We start from the raw sequence: 22998 nt of genomic DNA on the forward strand, positions 1-22998 counted from the left end.
CCCCTTGTCCTCCATGCTATATGTTATGCTCCACAAATAAGTGAAACCATATGATAATTGACTCTCTCTGCTTGACTTATTTCACTTAGCATAATCTCTTCCAGTCCCGTCCATGTTGATAGAAAAGTTGGGTATTCGTCCTTTCTGATGGAGGCATAATACTCCATAGTGCATATGGACCACATCTTCCTTATCCATTCGCCCATTGAAAGGCATCTTGGTTCTTCCCACGGTTTGGTGACCGTGGCCATTGCTGCTATGAACATTGGGGTACAGATGGCCCTTCTTTTCACTACATCTGTATCTTTGGGGTAAGTACTCAGTAGTGCAATTGCAGAGTCATAGGAAAGCTCTATTTTTAATTTCTTGAGGAATCTCCACACTGTTTTCCAAAGTGGCTGCACCAACTTGCATTCCCACCAACAGTGTAAGAGGGTTCCCCTTTCTCCACATCCCCTCCAACACATGTTGTTTCTGGTCTTGCTAATTTTGGCCATTCTAAGTGGTGTAAGGTGGTATCTCAATGTGGTTTTAATTTGAATCTCCCTGATGGCTAGTGATGATGAACATTTTTTCATGTGTCTGATAGCCATTTGTATGTCTTCATTGGAGAAGTCTCTGTTCATATCTTCTGCCCATTTTTTGATATGATTATCTGTTTTGTGTGTGTTGAGTTTGAGAAGTTCTTTATAAATCCTGGATATCAACCCTTTGTCTGTACTGTCATTTGCAAATATCTTCTTCCATTCCATGGGTTGCCTCTTTGTTTTGTTGACTCTTTCCTTTGCTGTGCAGAAGCTTTTGATTTTGATGAAGTCCCAAAAGTTCAGGCAGTGTTCTTTGTGCATTAGTATCCACTTTGGGGGAAAGATGTGCGTGACGTTTGAGAGGGAGAAGCACCACCGCTAGGGAGAGCTACCGCTTCTGCCTCCCCGAGGTGCTCAGTGGGCAGTGGAGGGTTGTGCTCCATGGGCAGGCATCACCTGCACATGGCCTGTCCTCCCAGGTGGCCAGACAGGCTTCCTACAGCCGCTGTCCTCTGCATATCCTGACTCTTCCTCACATTCTTCCCAACCACATTACTCTTCAGAACTTCTTTTCTATTGCCTCTTGTTTACGTCTCCTGTGATGTTTGAGCATCGTACTCAGATGAAGGGCAATCGCCCACTTAGCTCACTTCTCCACTCCTCTTGGAAGGGCAACATTATTCCAGGATGATTCCTGGAGAGGAACATAAGACTCAGATGACAAATGCAGGGCTCTTGTCGCCTTTGGAGATGAGCCTGGTCCCAGAGGATGATATGGGAAGCTGGGGACATGGAAGGAGATCAACTCCTTTCACGCTCCTCGGGAGTTCCTACGCAGACGACCTCTGGTGGCAGCAGATGCCAGGGCTCACGGTGGGAGAAGACAGGTGGTCCCAGAGAGCACCATGAAGCCAAAAGGGTGTGGAGTGGCTGGGTTGTTTCTGCCATTGCAGATTGCCTGGGATAAATGCTCAACAGTTAGAATGTGGGTCCGTGAACTTTAGGAGGATTTTGACATTGGGTGGAGGAGGGTTGGCTCTTTGAGACTGCCCACCATAAGTGATGGCAGCTGGGCACTGAGAGGCAGCCCTTCTCCCACCCGAACCAAGCCCTCTTGTGACTGCATCCTAAGGGTGTTTCTGTGTAAGGGACACACCAGCAGATAATCTCGAAAGCACGGTGTAGCACAGAGAGCTTTCAAGATGATTTATACATTCCAGAAGGATAGAAACCCTGTGGGGGAATAAGAATACGGAAATGTGCTCATGCATCAAAATTTTAGTCATGGAGCCAATATTTCTACTAGAAGAAAAAGACAAATAGAGGGGAGAAAACACCAAGGGTGTACAGGAAACACCATTTGCAAAGGGAAGAAATTATGACAAAAGCCATAGGTGTCTATAAATGCCTAAATCTTTATAAGCAAAATATGTGCCTAGAAACAGAATCTATGCTTTTAAAAAAACCTAAAAATGCCAGGTAGGCTGAGCCCCTGTAATGACCTTTTGTGTGTGAAGGAACTGTGAGTTAAAAAAAAAAAAAAAACAAGTTTTTTTGGTGGTAGTGGTGGGTCTGTTTTTTGTTTTTTGTTTTTTTTCCACCCCTAGATTTTATCTTTTTTACTTTTCCTTTTGTTTTAAAACCAGTAGACCCAGGGAACCAACCAGGGGGGAGGCAAGAGACTGAGGATTATGGAGAAGTATTCAAATTAAATATGACTGGTGACTCCTTTGGGAGGGCAGTCTTCTCCTACCCAAGAGCCCACCCACTTTGAGTTTGTGGGGTCTGCTTGTGTTCTTTCATGGTTTTGGAGCATACCAGGCAATCACGATTTATTTGCAAATCATTGCAATGTCAAGAAAACAGATTTCCTGTTTTGGCCAAAGGAAGAGTCTTGGTGTCTTCTAGAGCTCAGCCCTACTAGGTTCTAGGTCTGCTCTCGTAGAGGATTAGCTCACTTACGTGTCACTGGACTCTGGTGAAGGCACAGGTGATACCTTCACACTGAGCTTTTCTGGTCCTGTTGGCTGTACCTTTGGAAGAGTTGCCCCTTTATACTTGGATTTGGCAGGGACTCTCAGGAGAATTTCTGCCTAGCTTTTGTCTCTTGGGTTGGTTGCCAAGAGACTTATTGAGCATCCCATGGGTCTGTGTGGAGTCAGAATCCTGAAACGAGCTCGGGGATTTCTGCACCAATAGGTCACGCAGGGAACATCGGGCCAGCTTCCGTCTTGCATGGACGGGCTGGAGAACAGCTCGACTCAGATGAAGATGTGCTCCGTGTCCCATGGTGCTGTCTTCTGTCCCTTTGAATCCGTGTTAGTATATCATCCTTGTTAGTGTTAGTGAAAATGCCCTTCTGTAACAGTGGGGTGTGGTGCCCATCTGCATCTATGGGAGGAGCTTCACCTTTCTTGTGGTAGCAGACCTACCTGGCTCTGGTTAAGTAAGGATCAGGCTTAGTGGCAGGGACTGAATATAGAGCACGGACAGTCCTTTTCATTTCTAGGAGTATACCAGAACATTAAGGCAGAGGATTTAAAGTTGGGGTAATCCTCCCCCCATCCCACCCTTGCTATCAGGGATCCCCTGTACTGCACGAGACCACCTGCTGAGCAGGTTTTTTTTTTTTTTTTTTTTTTTTAGGAGCTGTTGCCTCAGCCAGAGCTTGAAGTGAAATGCTATGTTTTGCCTTCTGACTCTAGACACAGCTGGGTTAGTTCCCCTCCCCACCCCCACAGACTCTGGGTCCCAGTGCAGTGGGTCTATAACAGGAGCAACTTTGCTTCTTGATCCAGTGGCTGTGAGCAGACATGTGTGCCTTTGCCCCTGTCCCAGCTGTATGTCTTGGTGTCTCCTGTATTGGACTTTCAGAAGAATGGCCATAGTCAGACAAAACCTAAATGGGACATCCTGGAACACAAAGGGAGGTTTGTTTATAAGTTAGCTACTTGCTCCCATCCAGGTAAAGAATAAAAGTGACTCAGGTCACGTTGTATTTGCCTTCTCTTGTTGGAGTGTTCTGGGATACCAGTGTTCACTTCTCGCGAACAGTAGAAAGAGCCATGAATACCTAGAACATCTTGACATTACTCTCCAGATGTGATGACACACCGGTGCTCTTGAGTAAAGGTAAGAGAAAGGTTTGTGTCCTCACCCCAACTCAGGTCTACATTAAGGCATATCCCAAACTCAAGGAGACCTCATTGTTTTAACCTCAGACCCCTCCAGAGTTTCCCCCTATAAAACAAAACTGTAAGCCCTTTTATCAAAGAAAAATCCTTTATAGACTTTTCTGGTAAAAGCCAGTCCTGGAGCCATGAGGCTAAGTGCTCTGACCTGGTTTTCTATAGCTTCACAAATAGAGCCAGATCCATCCTTGTACATGATAAAGGCTCAAAAATTGCTTTTCTCATGAGCACTGTCTATAGGGTTCAGTACTCCTTGCGCTCCTGTGCACTGCTTGATCCCATAGCTCCCCCTGCCTTAGTGGTCAGTGTGGGGGAAAGTGGCCATTACCACAGCTTCTGACACAGAATCCCTCTCTGATCAAGTTCCTGGGTCACCCTGCTTTAGAGGTCCTTCCTCTTTCCTTCTGGATTCTCAAGGACTGAAGTGGTTTTCTGTGAGTTCTGCTATTTTCCGTGTTGTGACAACCAAGATACCTGAGAAAAATGCCTAAAGCAAGTAGGCAGAAATCCTGTCTCTATTTTAAACGAGGTTAAAACGGAACCTTTCTTCAGTTTGGAAGGAGCCATCAGTGTGATATTAGTTAATAAAAAACATGACACAGATCCACTGACAGCAATTTTCAGAGGAAATGGTGAACAACTTCAAGGACTCTTGTATCCTTTGGCCAGAACAAGACAGGCAGAGGGGATGAATGTGGGGATAGGGAGGAACTGCTGCGGTTGCTTCGAGAGAATCACGGGTCCTGTTCCTGGTACATCAACAGGATGGTTGCTGGGTGGACAGCTAAAGCCATTGTAGAAGCAGAAAAGTGTCCTCTGCATTATGTTCATCTTGTGTCTTGGACCCCTAGAGATTATGGGGACCAGGGATGCAGGAGTGTTTCTTTGGGATGAAGTGTGGGTCCCCTAGAAGGAAGGACTGGTGTGTAGTCCTACTGTGTTCTTCCCATAAGAGTCATCTCAGGAGGTAGAGGGTCCCCAAAGGCAAGAAACGAGGCAGATACTAGATTCTAGGGCACAGGGAAGAAGTGACAAGTGATCACTGAGGGTAAATAATCCATCCAACTCAGAGTTGAGACAGGGAGTAGAATATCAACCTGAGATTGCGGAAAGCCTAAAGATGGAGAGGTATGGATTCTAACGCAGGCCGACTAGAATATAAACTCCGAAACCACTACCATGATCCGCTCAGTGCTGTATTTGCACCTGGTCTAGTGTCTGGCACAAGAGTAAGTGCTCAATTAAAAAAAAAAAGGGTAAAGCCACTTGACTGTACATTGCCTGGATTAAAAAAAAAACTGTTTTAGGTTCCTTGACCAAGAGGGGTGTTCAGTCAAAGCCATCTACCGATGAGCCCCAGCACAGTGTCTGCGTGAGCATGTCTGTGTTCCTAGAGGAAATCTGTCCTCTACAGGGAGAGCCTGGTCTCTGCTTAGCACACACGGTGCTCACAGTATAGGAAAGGTGGCTGACGTTAAACTATAAAGCCTTGAGTCATGAGCTGGAGAATGGAAACAAATTTTCTACATTGCTGAAGTCCCTGTCTAGCCAGCTTGATGTTCTGGGTGGTTTCTACGTCAGCAGAGAGGTTGCCGTGTTCTTAGGAAGTCCCTCTGATCTAGTGGAGCACCCGGGCAGATCTCGGATTCTCCCTGCTGGACCCTATTGCTGCGCTAATGGGATTCCTGGGTTCTAATCTACTTCCTTGTAGCTGGCACCTGTCTCCTCGTTGACCCCGGGTGAACGAATGCAGGAGTTGGAAGTAATGCCTCCTGTTATCATTTTGAAGCTCTCCTGGGTGTGGTCTTTCTGATTTCCCTTGGCTTCATGCCCCCTTATCAGGGCAAAGTCTGCCTTGTTTTCCTCATGCAGTGAAATTCTCTTTGGGGTCCTTCTCTAGGAAGGCACTGTCTTTCTGTTGGGGATGGGCCAGGAACTGTGGTTTGTGGCTCTTGTGATGGAAGGAACTATTGATAAAACTGGGCGAGTATTTTGTAGTACTACAGTTAGGATGCTGGGTGCTCAGGGCTGTACCTGAAGGTGGTAAGTGGGGATCAGGTTATGGAGGGCAGTGTCACATGAAGGGTTTAAATTACATTCTCTGTGAGAAGAACTGGGAGTCATGAGCAGTATTCCTGAGGACTTCAGGACTGTATCCTGAAAATCAAGTGTCGTATGATACCACTGGGAATTTTTAGAAAAAGACATGTTTGCCGCCTTGCACAAGGACTCCAGACTTCTACACATTTTTAGTTTCCATTCCTGCTGCTAGTTTCCCTCATTACTTGATGTCAGTGTCTACATTATTTTTACTTATCTCATTATAGTTTTTTTTCTGCTATAACCTCAACCCTCTTTTTGATTTTTAGCTGGAAAACCAAATAGGATTCGTTTTGAAATTTTACACACATTTGGAATTAATACGAAGTAGTAGCTTGTCGGGATTGCCACTGCCCTACTCAGAGGGCTCTGGCTTTGCGATGTATCTTCCTAGTTATGGGTTCCCCTCCTCTCCCACTTTACAACCCGGTTGTTCTGGATGATTAAAAAAAACAAAAACCAAACACAAACAAAACCCACTGATTTCCAAGTAAGTGGATCAAAGCAGAATGCTTAAGACCATGCATACTAAACAAATTCAGGTGGGATGACACAACACACTTTCCTACTCAGCGACACAGAGACAGGAAATTAAAAGGCAAAAGCGATCTGGATATGGGATCTCTCATGGCGTTGTCTTGAGCGGGTTCCTCACACATCGGTCATTTTGCTTTCAGGGGCTCCTGTGGACTGAAGACTTCAGTCCCAGACCAGGGGCTTGATGACCACGTAGCCTCGACTCTCATAGTCCAGAGCACTCCAGTCCAGCACGTTGGGATCAAGGAGGTAGGAGCCATGCCGCACAGAGAGGATCTGTTGTGCGGACAGCACAGAGTCCCACATGTACAAGTCCCCGATCTCCCCCACGAAGGACTGGTTCACATCAAACGCCCCTCCATATGAATCCTGCTCCTGCCCCAGGACGATCTTGGGCTGAATTGCCACTGAGTAACCCTTCTTCAGGCCCTTCTTCACCAGTGGCTTCCCATTGACCCAAAATTCAGCAATGCCCGTGGAAGACTCCCAGGTAACACAGATGTGTGTGGGGCTAGGGAACACCTCAGCAACTTTGAAGGTGACTTTGGTTTTTCCAATGTGCAGGGAGTACTCCCCAGCTCTTTCCTTGAAGACAAGGATCTCATTGTCCTTGCCCTGGGCATTGTAGGAGAAGAGGCTGTGGGGACGGCTCAGGTCGCTGTAGGCTCGGAAACATAAGGTAAAGCTCTTCAGAGGCTTCTCCAGCTTTGGAGTCAAGGTCACATGGTCAGTAGAAGATTCTTGAGGGAACACAAATACCTTCCCACTGAGGTCTGGGGGTGGAAGTAGAGAAAAAGGACCTTTACCCTACACGCAGGGAGAAAAATAACTTACCCAAACCCCCTTCTCATCTTGTGCTCCTTGACCATCCCATGACCACCCTACCTGTGTGAGCAAAGGCCCCCAGGAGACTGGCAAGGGCAGAGACCAGAAGCAGCAGCTTGTCCATGCTCTTGGCCTGGGGCTGTGTTAGCAGTGGAGGGACTGGGGTGAGGGCACAGAGAGCACCGTGGTTGTCCCCCAGCTTCCGAGGCTCACGCTCTTAGACCTCAGGCTCCGCAGGGTTTATATGCAGCTGTGGGGGAGGGTGGGGACTGGAGAGCACCAGGGATATGTGAGGCATTTGCCAGCCTGCTCAAGTGCCCAGGGTCAGAGCTGCTGAGTAGAAGAGGGCCGGGCCTGGCCAGGAAACTCCTGGGGGTTACTTATTAGCTACAAGGGACTGCTAGGATGCCACCCCTGTGACCTGGTTCTGGGCTGGGAGAGCAGAGGTGGAGCTGGCAGGGAGGGGTCTGGTTGGCCCAGGGAGGTAGGGCGGCTCACCCTGTTTATGTGGGGGCCTCTGTGGGTTGTGTGTGGAAGGCCTCCCTCTCCCCATGGTTCTGTGGAGTGGACTTCTGTGTAGGACATCCTGGGATGCTGCTTCTGCAGATCCTGACAAGTCTCTTCCCCTTTGATTAATCAACATTGAGCAACAGGTCTTGCCTTTGATAAGGGACAAGAGAATTCGAGGGAGTCTGCTTCTCCCTCTGCCCTTCTGCTGCCTGAATTAGACCCAGGTCCTTCAGCGTGGGAGCCGGCGCCGCTCGCCCTCCGCTGCAACTTGCAGCCGGATCCTGCCGTACTCCCGCTGCCTCTCTCCTTGCTGGTCCTCGTGCGTGTTGGGCTCTCCGATCTCATCACTTCTAGTTGTCTCTTATCCACTTGTTTCGTACCATTCTTCACAATTTCCAAAGACTGTCCTGATGTCTCGATGAGACCTGATTTTCACCTTTAACTCTCCGTAAGGTTAAGATAAAAGACTTGAGTAGGATAGACTAGCAGTTGACTATTGTGAATCACTAAACCTCTGTGAACCTTGGTTTCCTTTTCTGAAAAGCCAAGAAACAACTATGAGCTCTGTGTTTTTGTGAGGCTAAATGAGCTACTATAATGTGCACAGAGTGCACAGCACGGTGTCTGGGTATTACTTTGAATTCTTGATGGACATTACCATTGTCTGTCTCCTATTACCGATAACTAGTGTATTTATCTCTTATCCTTTCTTGACTGAAGCTGACCACCTTCTTCATTTTGAGGTGACCCATTTTACTTAATTATTCTTACATATGAAAAGAGCCCAGTATATATTTGTGGAATCAAAGGATTCAAACAGGGTGAGCGCTTTTTACATAAAACTGCAGCAATAAAAAGTAAATCCAGGGGAGTGATAGGAGCAGGTCATGCTGAAAGTAGGAGTGGGGAGGTAACCTCCCCCAGGAACACAGGTACTGTCTGATTTCCTTCCCCAGATGGTAATTAGCGGGTGCCATGAAAGTTAAGGGAACACAGGGCTCACCAGCTGCTTCTGGTTTCCATCATAAATTGTTCCGTTAATCTTTTCAAATGCAATATGAGGTTGTGTCTGGCCTGCCAGGGGTGGGGTTGGTCCTGGAGAGGTCAGAGGTAAGAGTTGATACTGCTATTAGGGCCACATTCCAGGGTTAGAGCTGGACTTGAAAACTGTGTTTAGACACTGAGTAAAAAGACCAGCTGGGAAGTAGGTCTCATAGTAGATGGGAAAAGGCAGCGGCAGCATCAGTGGTGGGGCGGGGGGGGCACTTCTCCTTTTTAGTTTCCTTCCCTGGAATATGTTTCTTAGCTCTTGGCAGAGAACAGCCTGAGCTTTAGGAGTCCTCAAATTGGAAACCAGATCTTTCCTGTTGCAGAAAGGAAGGCTCTGATGTCAGAGGAAAATGAATCTGGGGGCCTCAGAACTGGGTGGAATTCTCTAAGCAAATGACAGCTATGGTGACTGAGAGGCTCCGGGGTGCCTCCCTGCCAGTGGAAGTTCAGGGGAGAGGCTGTGGTTCCTGTCTGCGTGGTTCTGGAAGGCTTGAGGGTGTGGAGTAAGAGCAGGGCCACCAGTGTGCCTCAAGTTGAGCTGTCCCAGTTCCGTCAGTTGGCGGTCAGTAAAGTTTGCTTTCAGGAAGCATGGGGCCGCGGGAAGAGAGCAGTGCCGGGAAAAAGTGTAGCATGAACTCAGAGCTGGAGAAAGCTAGAGGTGTGAACATTACCCAAGGGACTGAAGAATATTTGACCCCTTTCAAGGCCTTGGGTGTTTATAGAATACAAAGTCCTAGTAATGATCGAGAAAGACTAGATAGGCAGAGCCAGAAGGAGAACATGAGCTTGACCAGCATTTTGGCACTAATAAAGGGTTAGTTAGTTGCCATGTGTTCTGTTAGCTGTGAGGAAACCTGAAAGTATTTGTAAGCAATGGAAAGACCACAGAGATGTCCAGAGTAACTGAGCACTGCCTTCATCGGTGCTTGTGTAAAATCAAAGGCATGTAATCTTAGACTGATGGCAGGGTCTTAAGATTTCATTTTTTTTTTTTTAGATTTTATTTATTTATTTGACAGAGCAAGATCATAAGTAGGCAGAGAGGTAGGCAGAGAGAGAGATAGAGGAGGAAGCGGGCTCCCTGCCAAGCAGAGAGCCCGATGCGGGATTCGATCCCAGGACCCTGAGATCATGACCTGAGCCGAAGGCAGAGGCTTAACTCACTGAGCCACCCAGGCGCCCTTAAGATTACATTTTTAAGGAACCTCTACATCCAATGTGGGGCTCGAACTCACAACCTCAAGATCTAGTCATACACTCCACCGAGCAAGCCAGCCAGGCATTCCACAGATGAGCTTTGTAACAGTATATGGAATATGGAATCAGATTTTTCTCTAAATTTATGATTGCATATGTTTTGGAAAAATATGGTGTTAGTGGTGCAGTATTGAGGGGAGGAAGTTCCTTTGGAGGAGGTAGAGGGAAGTCAGGTCATTCAAATGCTGCATTTGACATGATAGTGTGGTTTAAACTTTGAAAAAACCAGTGGAGACGTTGTGATAGATATGTGCCACTTGGGATTAAAACACAAGTTTTGGAAGAATCGGCATATAACAAATGGAAACAAATGGATTGGAATGCAAGTTGGCGCAGCCACTTTGGAAAACAGTGTGGTGATTCCTTAAGAAATTAAAAATAGAGCTTCCCGGGATGCCTGGGTGGCTCAGTTGGTTGAGCGTCTGCCTTCGGCTCAGGTCATGATCCCAGCGTCCTGGGATCGAGTCCCACATCGGGCTCCTTGCTCAGCAGGGAGCCTGCTTCTCCCTCTGCCTCTGCCTGCCATTCTGTCTGCCTGTGCTTGCTCTCTCTCCCTCTCTCTGACAAATAAATAAAATATTTAAAAAAAAAATAGAGCTTCCCTATGACTCTGCAATTGCACTCCTGCATATTTACCCCAAAGATACAGATGTCGTGAAAAGAAGGGCCATCTGTACCCCAATGTTTATAGCAGCAATGGCCACAGTTGCCAAACTGTGGAAAGAACCAAGATGCCCTTCAGCGGATGAATGGATAAGGAAGATGTGGTCCATATACACTACGGAGTATTATGCCTCCATCAGAAAGGATGAATACCCAACTTTTGTAGCAACATGGACAGGACTGGAAGAGATTATGCTGAGTGAAATAAATCAAGCAGAGAGAGTCAATTATCATATGGTTTCACTTACTTGTGGAGCATAAGGAATGACACAGAGGACATGGGGAGAGGGAGAGGAGAAGGGAGTTGGGGGAAACTGGAGGGAGAGACTATGGACTCTAAAAAACAATCTGAGGGTTTTGGAGGGGCAGGAGGTGGGAGGTTGGGGATCCTGGTGGTGGGTATTATGGAGGGAATGTATTGCATGGACCACTGGGTGTGGTGCATAGACAATGAATTTTGGAACACTGAAAAGAAATTAAACAGCAACAACAACAACAAAAAACAAATGATTCTCTCCTTCAGTGGAAAAGAAGACAAAATGTTGGGGGGCAAAGCACTGACTTGGATTCTTGGGGTTGGAGGCAAAGAAAGGGAGATAGCAAGTTTTGGCAGAGAGAAAGGGCAGTGCACATAGTGTCATGGAAACCGAGTTAGCATGTTTCCAGGAGAGACTGGCAAGCAGTGTCCAGTGACATTAAGTGCATCAGTGAGATCTCAGTAGAAAAGATGCTGGATTTAGCAATAAAAACTTCATCGGTGACCTTTGGAAGAGCAGTTTCCTTAAAGCGAGCATGGCAGGAGCCAGGTTGCAGGGGATGATGGAGGGAGAAAAAGAAGTCGGCTTCCCGAGGTTCAGTAATTCTGAAAAACAACAGAAGGAAAGCAGCAGGATTTCTGGTGGGACTCAGGATCCAGTGGGTTTTTTCATACTGATTTTAGATTCTGCTCTTGACAGAGCTATTGTGTCTGTGCCCCTCACCCTGTAATATTTCACCCAAGGACCCAGAAGAAGAACCTGTGTCCTCCTGAGATTGTGACTGACCTTTCTACCAAATACTTATTTCAGACTCAAGAGACCAGACTGCAGGCTGCTGGCCAACTTCGAGCCCCCTTCCCAGTTCTGGCAGAGTCCCGAGTGGGCCTCTGTCTAGGTCCTGTGGACACATAGGAGTCTGTCCTTGATCTCACTTCTATTCCTAGTTTCGGGGTTCATTTGTAAAAGAAAATCCTGGACAACTTTGTCATCTTTTGGGCTCAGTCCTATGTGTAGACCACACTACTTCCATGAGATCTCACTTCTGAATTCAGAGTTTGAAGAAGAGTCTTCTCTAGAATGTCCTAGTAATTACCATCTCCTTGCCACTCGACCCTGTGGGTGAACGGCATCTGGGGGAGGAGACACAGAAGTGAGAGAAAATGGTGGGGACGCGAAGTAACGGTGTTAAGTGTGCTCTGGACAGGAGTGTGTGTGTCTATGGTGGCAGAGGGGTGTGTTGATGAAGCAGGGGCAGGCTTCCCACGTATTTTGGCTGGAGGAGCCCTTGGTGGGAGCAATCCTGTTTTACTGTTGTTGCCTTGTCTTCTTCTGTGCCATTTCTGCCCATGACCTAGAGTCCCTGGCAGAACAAGAATTTTCTCATTTTGACCTATTTAATTCCTGTCCCCAAAACTATAGGATATAGGGAAAAAGCCTCAGGGAAGCTGATGGTTTATCTCACTGGGTGTCTTTAGCTTTGTGAACTGCCCTGTCTTCTGCAGGAAATGCCACATTGGCTCCCTCTGCATTAGCCTGAGTGTGCTGGCTGGTTCTGAGACCACAGGTGCTCATCATCGCTCCACAGTGCCCTCTGGTCTGGTCTCAGAACCAGCCAGTCATCCTGTTCTTGATTTTCCTGACCCCACACCAACTGGCAGGTGGTCATTTGGAAATCCCTAGGTAGTCTCTCCCACCCCCTACAACCCCCCTTTCTTTATTCTCAACTCTCAACTCTTTATTCTCAGGGGTGTACAGCCTGCCTCCAGTCCGAGGTGGTCCACACCTGTAGGGTGGGGTACAGAGCATCTTCTCCCCAGTCAGCTCAGCTCGCTAGGACCGTGTCTCTCGGGTCCAGGCCACTCCCTCTGCTCGTCATGGGACCCAAGGATATCTGGTCTTGAGGAATAGGAAGGTGTGTGGCATTCGGCATTGGCCTGGTTCCAGCACTGGTCCAGATGCCCTCCATGTCCCATTTGTACTTTGGTGACCCTGTGGTGGCCCATTTCTTTGCTGCTATCTTTCCTGCCGTGAACTGATCCTGCATGGACCCTACTGTCCCTGAAGCAAACAATTTTTGATTTCCCACACATATATTAAGGTGTTCATGGGCTTGGTTTACATTTCCTTCATGAGCACACACTTCACCTTGACCATATTTAGGATAGCTGCCTCTGTAGGCCTTCTCAGCTGTACCTGTCACCTCAGGGGGTCATGGTCTAGTATGGTGTGCCTCTTGTTTACCTCATGGCCAAGCTGATGAATTCCAGAGAAAATCCACCATAAGACCAACACCGTCATTACTCTGCCATGAACCTCAGACTGTAAACAAGTTCATGGAGGTCAGGGGTACCATGTACAGAGCTGTGGACAGAAGCATTTCTTATCAGATTGACTCATTTCATCAGGAGACCTTTAGTCCTGACCAGTTGGCTTTCCTGATTACAAATAGTTTCTATCTCATGGGTAGACAGAATAGAAAGCTAGGCTGTGACCAGCTTCAAGGTCGGATCCTGCTCTTATGCTCTAGAAAGAAGGCAGGAGCTGGGATTTCAGCTGAGGACACATGTTACTGTGGGATGGGCAGCCTCCTAGGACCCTTCGATGGTCTGTTCTCAGGCACGAGCATTTGCATTGACATCCTGGCTCCCGCTTCCCTTGGCCATTTGGTGCTTGGCTTTTGTTGGAGGTTGGAGCAGACCTAGTGACAAGGACAGTGTCACTTCACTTATAGAATCCCAGGGACCATCTGAGACCTTCCCCATTTGTGTGATTTCAGTATAGGATCCTTAACACAGGCATTTCAGAAAGACTTGCCTTACCATTTGTTTGAAAAATAAATAGTTACCACAAAGAGAGACCTTTCTTTCCATGAATTCATCCCCATTGGGCACTCAGGGTGTACTCAACAGATTACCCTTTACTTTTGTAGGAGAAAACAAAGATCTTTTTAAAGTTTTTATTTGGCAGAGAGCACTAGCAGGGGAGCTAAAGGAAGAAGGACAGGGAGAAGCTGGCTTCCGGCCGGAGCAGGGAGTCTGATGCAGGGCTCGATCCCAGGACCCTGAGATCATGACCTGAGCTGACGCCTAAGGGACTGATCCCCCTAGGACTCCCCACCCCCAACCCCCAGCAAAGGCCTTTCTAAACTACAATATTGTCGCAGTCCCCGAAACTGAGCTCAGGGAGAGCAGATGGGTGTCTCTTTGGAAGGAATGGTGCCTTCACATAGGACTCCTCTTTGGGGAAACGTATCTTGTTTCTTAAAAGCCTGTGAGAATCGTTAATTCCGCAGTGGCGGCTAATTCTGGTCAAATGGCTTCGCTTACTCTTGGAGTGTGAACCGCGGTTTCCCCAGGTGGGTGGGTGGGGGCTGAAGGAGTATTTTTCTCCCACGAATTTTCCCGTCATGGTTCTTCTGAAGAGCTCTATTCTGTTCATCTCTTACCCCCTTTCCCCCTTGGTTGGATAGTTACATGTTTAATGAAGAAACTCATGTATCTCCCCTTCGAGCTAGCAAATACATCGGGGGATCCTTGATATAGTAACACCTACTTTACACGCTCCCGTGTTTCTGAAATACGGGACTTATTTCAGTGCCAAAGTCATTCTTTCCGTTTTCTGTCATATCTTCTTATCACGTTTTTAACCACAAAATTAGGATGGTGGGGGCATGTCCCAGGGACCTACGATGATCCCGCCCTTCAACAGACCACTGAAGGTCAAGGGCCCAGGCACAGTGGGTGCCTTCTCCTGCAATCTCTTGTCTCTCACCGTGAAGATCCGGTGGGTTCATGAGCGATGCCAGTGTCCCTGGGAGGGTCAGCACGCGCCGCACCGTCGGGCGGCCCTGAGACAAGGCCCGTGGATCCCGAAGGGCTCTTGTGTGGTTTTGCAGACTCTGAAGCTGGGGGCATGATGTCGTGAGTGTGGGCACGTCTGCGTTTTTAAATCAAAGTTTCAAAGATTTAAAAAAAATATATAAAGCTCTGCCAAAGATAAAAATCTGTTGCTCTAGACCAGGATTGAGTAAAACTATTTTGACAAAACCCACAGTAAGAAGCGCGTTTCTGTCGCGGTGCTCTGGGCACGCACGTGAATGGATGTGTGCATTGATCAGAACTCCCCGGAAACGACAGGAAGCCTTAAGTCAGAAGAAGATCACGGGGCGTTTGAGAAGTGACCAGGCGTGGGTGGCAGAGAGGAGGGGTGAGAACGGAGTGGGGAGGGTCTGTGGTGGGGCTGCTCCCCTCAGGGTGGTCCTCCCGGTGGACGGCTGCCCCCTCCTCCCTCCCCTCCTCCGGGGTGGCATTCGTTCCTTCTCTCTCCCTGCTTCTACTCTTCTTTGCAAATGCTTTTCAGATTTTAGTACTAATCGTGGTGTATTTTTTTTTAAAGTGTATCTTCTAATGGAAAATTGTCACACTTCCAAAATCTATGTGCTGAGTATTTATAATGAACCATCACGGCTCCAAGCCAGGAAGAGCCTGTGTCCTTGAGGAACTCAAGATCTCGAGAGACAAATGTGGGGAAAAACAAGCAGGTGCTGGACAGGTGCACACGGGGGAGGTGCTAGTGGGAGAGGCAGTGAGGGCAGTTCCGTTCCGAGGATTGTCCACTCGGTTCTACTTGGGGCGGGGGTTCCTGAGAGAGGACGAATCCAGAATGGAAGCTGAGGGTCCTCGAGGAGGAGAACTGAATTTGGGCAGGGTGAGAAAGGGTGGCCAGTTCCGACTTGGCCAGGCCTGGTTGCTGGAAAGTAGACCCACACTGCGCTGCAGGCACCCGACGTGGGGCCTGACCCCGTGTGGTCTCTGCCTGGGTGAGGTGGTGAGCACTTCCTGAGAGCAAGGCCTGGGAGTGTGGTTTCTGGGGTACCATAGCTGGTAGAACCATCTAGCCACACGTCTTCTGGCCCCTCACAGTCTCTCCATCCTAAAGAGGAAGAACCCACTAGAACAGACTGCTGGGGGCTCCTTTTCTTCCATCAGGTCCCTTTAGTTTAAGCTGCCTCCTCTCCACGCCAACGTTCTCCTCCCCAGCAAGCCCAGTGACAAGTCCGGTGCAGTCTTGGTGAAGGGTACGGAGCCTTTGAGGGAAAGAAAAGGTAGCTGAAGAGAGGAGTGTCCGTGAAGGGCCAGAGGGTGGGCATGGCAGACAGACCCATTCTTAGAAAACCAGATCTAGATGGTACCAGACACCCACTCAAGTGTCTGCCTGTGTGTGGGTCAGGTTGGGGGAAGGGAACTACTATTTGGAGGTCTAGAATGTGACCAACACTAGAGTCCAAAATCACATCACTTAATTCCTAAAAATCACATAGAACTTCACAAGACATCTGCTTGGCTTTTTCCTGATACTTTCTGTAATACTTCTGCAGGTGCTCTGTACCCCAGCGAACCCTGCTGTCATCCGCTCCTCCGTCGTGGTTGGTGAGACAACTGCCTTAGGTGCTGCACTGGCCTAAGCTGTCTGCAGGTGTCCACCTTTAACTCTCACGACCACCCACGAGGGACTCTGACACCTGGCATTTCAGGCGCTCTGATGGTGGAGCCCACGCTCCCGAGAGCAGATGGAGGGGCTCGGGTGCTCGTACAGGGTGCGACAGCACGGGGCTCGGGGGGAACTGGGCCTCAGACCTGTAGGACTCTACGTTCCACAACCAGACTTACCCCCCTGCTTCTCCCCATTTATCTGTCCAGGGTGGGGAACCATATGCACAAATTTTCAGCTAGCTGAGCCCATCCGTTCGGGCCCAAACATACCTCCACTCACACAGCATTCAGAGCTTTCTCGAAGATCTCCTCCTCTGCCCCTGTTAAACAAGGGGTACATGCTCACCAGCTTCCTCAGATGTTGACAGTGTTTCGAGCTCAGGAATTTGAGATTCGTGGGAGGTGTTGCCTCTGTATTACAATACCAACAGATTGCAAAGCATTTCTGTGATTTCTTTCTTTTTTTCTTTTTTTTTTTTTTTAAGAACTTTGAGATACAACTTAACCAGAACATTCATGCTCTAAGTACATCAGTGTTGTACCTCCTGCCCTGGAGACAGAGCCCGTGCATACTAGCAGTTTTCCTCATTCCCTGAGGCCCTAGCCGCCGGCCCCCAGTCCTTGTGGATGCGCGTCTCTGGGTTTGCCCTTTCTGGATGTCCTTACGTGTGCAGAATCGCCCAGTGGGTGATCTTTCTGTAGCTTCTCCTACTTTTTCAAGGCTCACTTGGTGATGCAGCAGAGGTCTATGGTATAGGAGAGTACACAGGTACCTCCCATTCCTTTTTATTTATTTATTTTTAAAGATTTTATTTATTTATTTGACAGAGATCACAGGTAGGCAGAGAGGCAGGCAGAGAGAGAGAGGGGGAAGCAGGCTTCCTGCTGAGCAGAGAGCCCGATGCGGGGCTCGATCCCAGGACCCCGAGATCATGACCTGAGCAGAAGGCAGAGGCTTTAACCCACTGAGCCACCCAGGTGCCCCTCCTCTTGTTCCGTTTAATGGCTGAATAATCTGTTGGGTGAATATACCATAGTAATTGATTTTTGGTTCAATCACCCTTTCATTCTTGGGCTAATTCCACTTGGGTGTAGCATATAATCCTTTTTATATTGTGCTGGAATCTGTGTGCTAGTATTTTGTGAGTTTTTGCATCTGTGTTCACAAGAGACATTGGTCTGAGGGTGAGTCTTTTTGTTGTGTGTTCGTGTGTGTGTGAGAGAAAAGCCCTTAGTTGTGGTGTCCTGGTAAAGACAGGCACGTTGTAGATAGTGTGGGAAGTCTGGTGGACCCTTCACCCAGTTTTCCCCAGTGGTTACATCTTCTGTAATCATAGTGTGATCTCCAAGTCAGGAACTTGAAATAGGTCCTGGGTGTGTGTGGTTCTGTTGTCTTGTCCCATGTAGAGACTCATGCACCTGTGGGGGAGATCCCCTATCTTCCTATTCATAATAAATGCTTGAATGTCTCCTCTGCATACAGGAGGAGTTCTATTAGATAGGATTATAAGTTTTGCTTCAACTGTCTAACATAATTTGGAAAACTGGAGAACGGATGTCCATACATGCGCGTTATATAATTTTTGGCTACCGTGGTCATTCTTTCTTGCTAATGTTATAAGGATTCTTTATTTCCTTTCAATTTAGAGGAGTTTTTTTTTTTGTTGTTTGTTTTTTTTTTTGAGACAGGGGAGGGTCAAGCACAGAGGAGGGTCAGAGAGACAGGGAGAAGCAGACTCTCCACTGAGCAGAGAGCAGGACTTGGGGCTCCATCCAGGACCTGGGGATCATGACCTGAGCCAAAAGCAGATGCTGAACCAACTAAACCACCCAGGTCCCCCTAGAATGACTTTTTTCAGTTATTCTTTTAGGGCAGGTCTGCTGGTGACAGTCCTTAGTTCTCCTTTCTCTGAATATGTCTCAAGGTCTCTTTTCTTCCTGAATACTCCTTTCATTAGATGCAGAAGTCTGGCGTGACAGCTCATTTCTTTCAGCTCCTGAAAAATCTCATGCCCCTCCTTCCTGTCCTTTAGTGTCTGGTGAGAACTCCACTGTCACTCCAACTGTTTTTACTATTTCTGTCTGCTTTCAAATATTTTTCTTTTCCTTTTGTTTTCAAAAAGTCTATGATGGGTCTCAGTGCAGATATTTTCTGGTTTATTCTGCTGGGGGTTTACTCAGATTGAGTCTGTAGGTTTATGTCTTCTGACAAACTTGGGAAACTTTGCCCTGTGTCCTGACCCCTCTCTCCTTCCGTGGCACTCTGACACAGATAGTAGGTCTTTTATTATAGTCTTGTTCCTCAGACTCTACCCACTCTTCTTCAGCAGCTCGTCCCTCAGTTCAGATCAGAGACTTTGTGTTCGAATTCACTGATTCTTCCTCTACGGTTCTTTCTGTTCTGTTGAGCTTATCCATTCAGTCTTTCTGTTATTTAATTCTGAATTTGTTTGGGTTTTCCTCTTTGCCCTTCCTCTGGGACTTTGGTGCTGAGACTTGTTTCAAGCATGTTCATGTAAATACTTTTACAGTAGCTCCTTTAAATTTTTTAAAAAAATTTATTGGGTGGGTAGGGCAGGAGCACGAGTTGGGGGGGGTGGGCAGAGGGATACGGAGAAGCAGACTTCCCACTGAGGTGGGAGCTTGATGTGGGGCTTGATCCTAGGATCCTGAGATCATGACCTGAGCCTAAGGAACTGAGCCACCCAGGCACACCACTCCTTTAAAATTTCTGTCTGATAATTCTAATGTGTCGTGTTGGGTTACAATCGATGGAGTCTTTTTTTCCCCCCCCATTCAGTTTGAGGTCTTCCTATGTCTTGGTATGATGAATTCTTGATTGGAACTTGGGTATTTTGAGTATTACATTGTAGGACTCTGGATCTTATTTAAAAGATGTTTCAGTGGGTCTCCTCTGAGACTGCTCTGAAGGAAGGGAGTCCCCACTTGTTCATGGCCAGGTATGGCTGGGAGTCCAGGTCCTCTGGGCAGCCTCTGTGGACAGACGGGGTTCTTGTTAATGCTGGGGGTCAATGAGAACTCGGGCTCAGAGTAGATGTGACTGCCATCACCTTGTGGGGAGATGTAGGGACACCTCTTCAGTGCCTTCCAGTGGGCCCTATAGGGGGTGGCCTTGTTCCTGCCAAATGTGGTGGAAATGCAGACCTTCTGTTTGGCCTCCTTGGACACCACCCTTGTAGGGAGGGGTGAAATCACTTTATCAGCACTGTATGAAGCAAAAGAACCAGCTCCACACCTGGTTGCCCCGGAGGCTGCTGGCAGGACAGTTGTTACTGCCTAGCAGGGATGATGGAATGCAGAAGCAGGAATTTCAACTTTGACACCATTCCAGTGGGTGTTGGGTGTCTCATTACAGGTGAAGGTAGAAACCCAGGCCCTCTGCCTGGCCTTTGCCAGCAGAGGTGCATCTGAGGAGGCCATTTTTTCCTGTGGTATTCTGTAGGAATGGAGTAGTTGTTGTTCCAGAGTGTTCTGTCTTGTTAGGACACCCCTTTCCTGGTCTTCTGTCTAGAGGGAACAAACTTTCCATGGGGACTTCTTGTCTGCACCCATCGACTTTTCTATTGTCCAGTCTGGGATATAGGAGGCAGAAAGAAACCTGAACGGACTCACTCTTGTCCCCTTCCTCAAGCTCTGTGGTCTCTGGCTGGTCTTTCTTCCCCCTCTGCCTTTCAGTATATTTCATATACAACATCCAGGCTTTTTCACACTGCTTGGAGAATACAGAAAGTCCTTGTGCTTCATCTTCCTGGAAGTGGAAGTCTTAGCTTGGTTCTATGTGGTTTCTCTTTGAATATAGAGAAGAGAATATGCAATTATGCTATCTTTTATAGGTCCTATCTAATTACCTTTAGGGAACTAGTTAATCTCATTGGGATTCTCTCATGTGTGAGTCCTTTTTCTCTTGCTGCTTTCAGGGTTTGGCATTTGGGCAGTGATGTATCGAAGCATGAATATCCTTGTTTATCTGAGAGTGTGGTGAGCTTCTTGACTGCAGATTGTTCTTTTTATCAAATATGGGAAATATTCATGTATCCTCCTCTGACTCCATTATGTGTATGTTGGTCTACTTAATGGTGTGCCACATTTCTCAGAGGCTCTTAAAAAAATAGCAAAATGAATAGAAATGAAGACTGTGTAATTTCTGTTGCTCTGTACTGTGGTTTTCAATGTGTTTTGCTGGCTCAGATCTCTCACTGGGCCCCTGCAGTAACTGTCATTTGTCACTGAACTGTTCAACTCTAGAAACTTGTAGCTTGTTGCAATTTTTAATCGGTAGATCCATGGTTACTCTTTGTGATTCTTGAAACATGGTTTCTTTGGTTCTTGTAGCATTTTAGTAACAGCTGCTGTGAAGTCTGTCTAAGTCCAACATCTGAGACCCTTTGCAGTAGTCTCTGCATTTTCTATTCCTGTTTGTGTCACACATTTTTTTGCATGCCTTACAACTTTCTGTTGAAATATTAAAAAAAAATTAAAATAGAGCTACCCTGTGACCCAGCAATTGTACTACTGGGTATTTACCCCAAAGATACAGATGTAGTGAAAAGAAGGGTCCTATGCACCCCAATGTTCATAGGAGCAATGTCCATAATCACCAAACCATGGAAGGGCTGAGATGCCCTTTAATAGACGAATGGATAAAGAAGACGTGGTCCATATACACAATAGAATATTACTCAGCCATCAGAAAAGATGAATACCCAACTTTTGCACCAGCCTGGATGGGACTGAAGGAGATTATGCTGAGTGAAATAAGTCAAGCAGAGAAAGTTAATTATCATACGGTTTCACTTATTTGTGGAACATAAGGAATAGCATGGAGGACATTAGGAGAAGGAAGGGAAAATGAAGGGGGTGTAAAACCAGAGGGGGAGATGAACGATGACAGACTGTGGACTCTAAGAAACAGACTGAGGGTTTTAGAGGGGAAAGGGTGGGGGAACGAGTGAGCCCAGTAATGGGTATTAAGCATGGCACATATTGCGTGGAACACTGGGTGTTATATGCAAACAATGAATCATGGAATACTGCATCAAAAGCCAATGATGGACTGTATGATGACTAATATAACATTAAAAAGAAAAGAAAAGAAAACCTATGTAACAACTCGGGGTACTGACCTCTCTTTTCAGAACTTCTTGTTCTTACCTGTTGGCTAGTGTAGTGACCTGGATGAACTAATATGTGAGATCACCCCTGACCCTTCCCTGGAGTGTGAAACCTCTAGTGTGTCTGCTCAGATAGCTTCCATTTTTAAGGCTAGATTTTAGTGGTTCCCTTTGGATCAGCAGAGCACAGTGCTGAGGCAGTGATAGTCAGAATTTATCCTTCTTTCCTGGAAGAACATCTATGGAATGGGCTGGGGGTGGGCCTTGCTGGCTCTTCACTGGCTGGCCCACCAATGCCACAGAGCAGGCATTGTGGATGAGGGAGTGGGCACTGGCCTCCTCCAGAACAGATGTTCTATGCCATGAAGCTGAAGGGATGGATTCGGTCTTGTTCCCCACCTGCCGCATCCACGTGCCACAGCTCGCACCGAGCATGGCGGGGTAGAGATGGTGCAGACTGCAAATAGCAGTCTCCTGCTGGTTTTTATTTTTTTTTTTTAAACCAAGTTTGTTTTGGTCAAGTTCCCATAGATTCTGCTCAATGAATGGTTCAGTTTGTGGTACGTCTCTGAAGATCGACCAAAGGGCTTAAAATGATTCTTGGATAGTTTTGACGGGTTGAATAGGTACATATTCACATGCGTGGTTTTGCTGAGCTGTTCACATTGCTTTTGCTTACACTTTGAGATTTGCTTATTTTTTCATAGTTTCACCAAATGCTGTTCATTCTGAGTGTCAGACTCTGAGTTTGGCACAAGGGAGGCAGACCTAAGTCACTGCCAGTCCTCGGAAAGGACCATCTAGTTGCTCTCCCTTACGTGATAGCCTAAGAGCATTGGAGGGTGCGTTATGGAGTCCTGCAAAGACTGTGAGTGAAGGCATCTGACTCTCACTGGAGGTGGAGGGTTGGCTGAAGGTTAGCTTGGTACAGGAGGCAGTACTTGAATTGGGTTAAGAAAGATGGATAAAAGTCTGCTTTTGGACCAGGAAAAGAAGGTATTGTAGACAGTTGGAGAGTATAGGAAGTTGGTTGCTGTGTTCAGGAACATGAAGATGATAGAGAAATTACAGAATAGCTGAAACCATGGGAAGGACTTGGGATTAAAAAAAATAAAATTAGTGACTATGTTTGACCTTGAAGACTGTGTGAAGGTAAGATGTGGGGTGTGTTACTGATGCATTAATATACCGTCGTGTGGCTGGGGTAATGTAGCCATATTACATGATATAATTATAGCTCAGTGTAGTTGACATTCAGTACGCTGTGCATTTGATCTCTGTGGCTTATTTACAACTCATGACAAGTTTGCACCCTTAAACACCATCCGTCTTTTACCTGCGCCTCCCAGCACTTTGGATTTTATTCTTGTTGGTATAGGAATATTTTTGATGGGTTTTAGAGGAGGGAAGGAGAGGTGCCTGACAGAACTGGCTGGTGAAGATCGATCAAGGACACA

General features: G+C 47.1%; 1 protein-coding gene across 1 annotated transcript; it reads right to left on the reverse strand.

Annotated features, from left to right (window-relative positions):
- Positions 1 to 6298: 6298 nt before the first annotated feature.
- On the reverse strand, positions 6299 to 7432 carry APCS (amyloid P component, serum). The gene is made up of 2 exons (XM_004775819.3): positions 7241 to 7432; positions 6299 to 7128 (listed from the first exon to the last, which is right to left on the reverse strand). Exons 1-2 carry the CDS (start codon positions 7302 to 7304, stop codon positions 6518 to 6520), a joined length of 675 nt encoding a protein of 224 aa, XP_004775876.1. The 5' UTR covers positions 7305 to 7432; the 3' UTR covers positions 6299 to 6517.
- Positions 7433 to 22998: the final 15566 nt, after the last annotated feature.

This window comes from Mustela putorius, unplaced genomic scaffold, assembly GCF_011764305.1.
Source record: "Mustela putorius furo isolate JIRA1106 unplaced genomic scaffold, ASM1176430v1.1 tig00000997_pilon_pilon_pilon, whole genome shotgun sequence".
NCBI classification, from domain to species: Eukaryota; Metazoa; Chordata; class Mammalia; order Carnivora; family Mustelidae; genus Mustela; species Mustela putorius.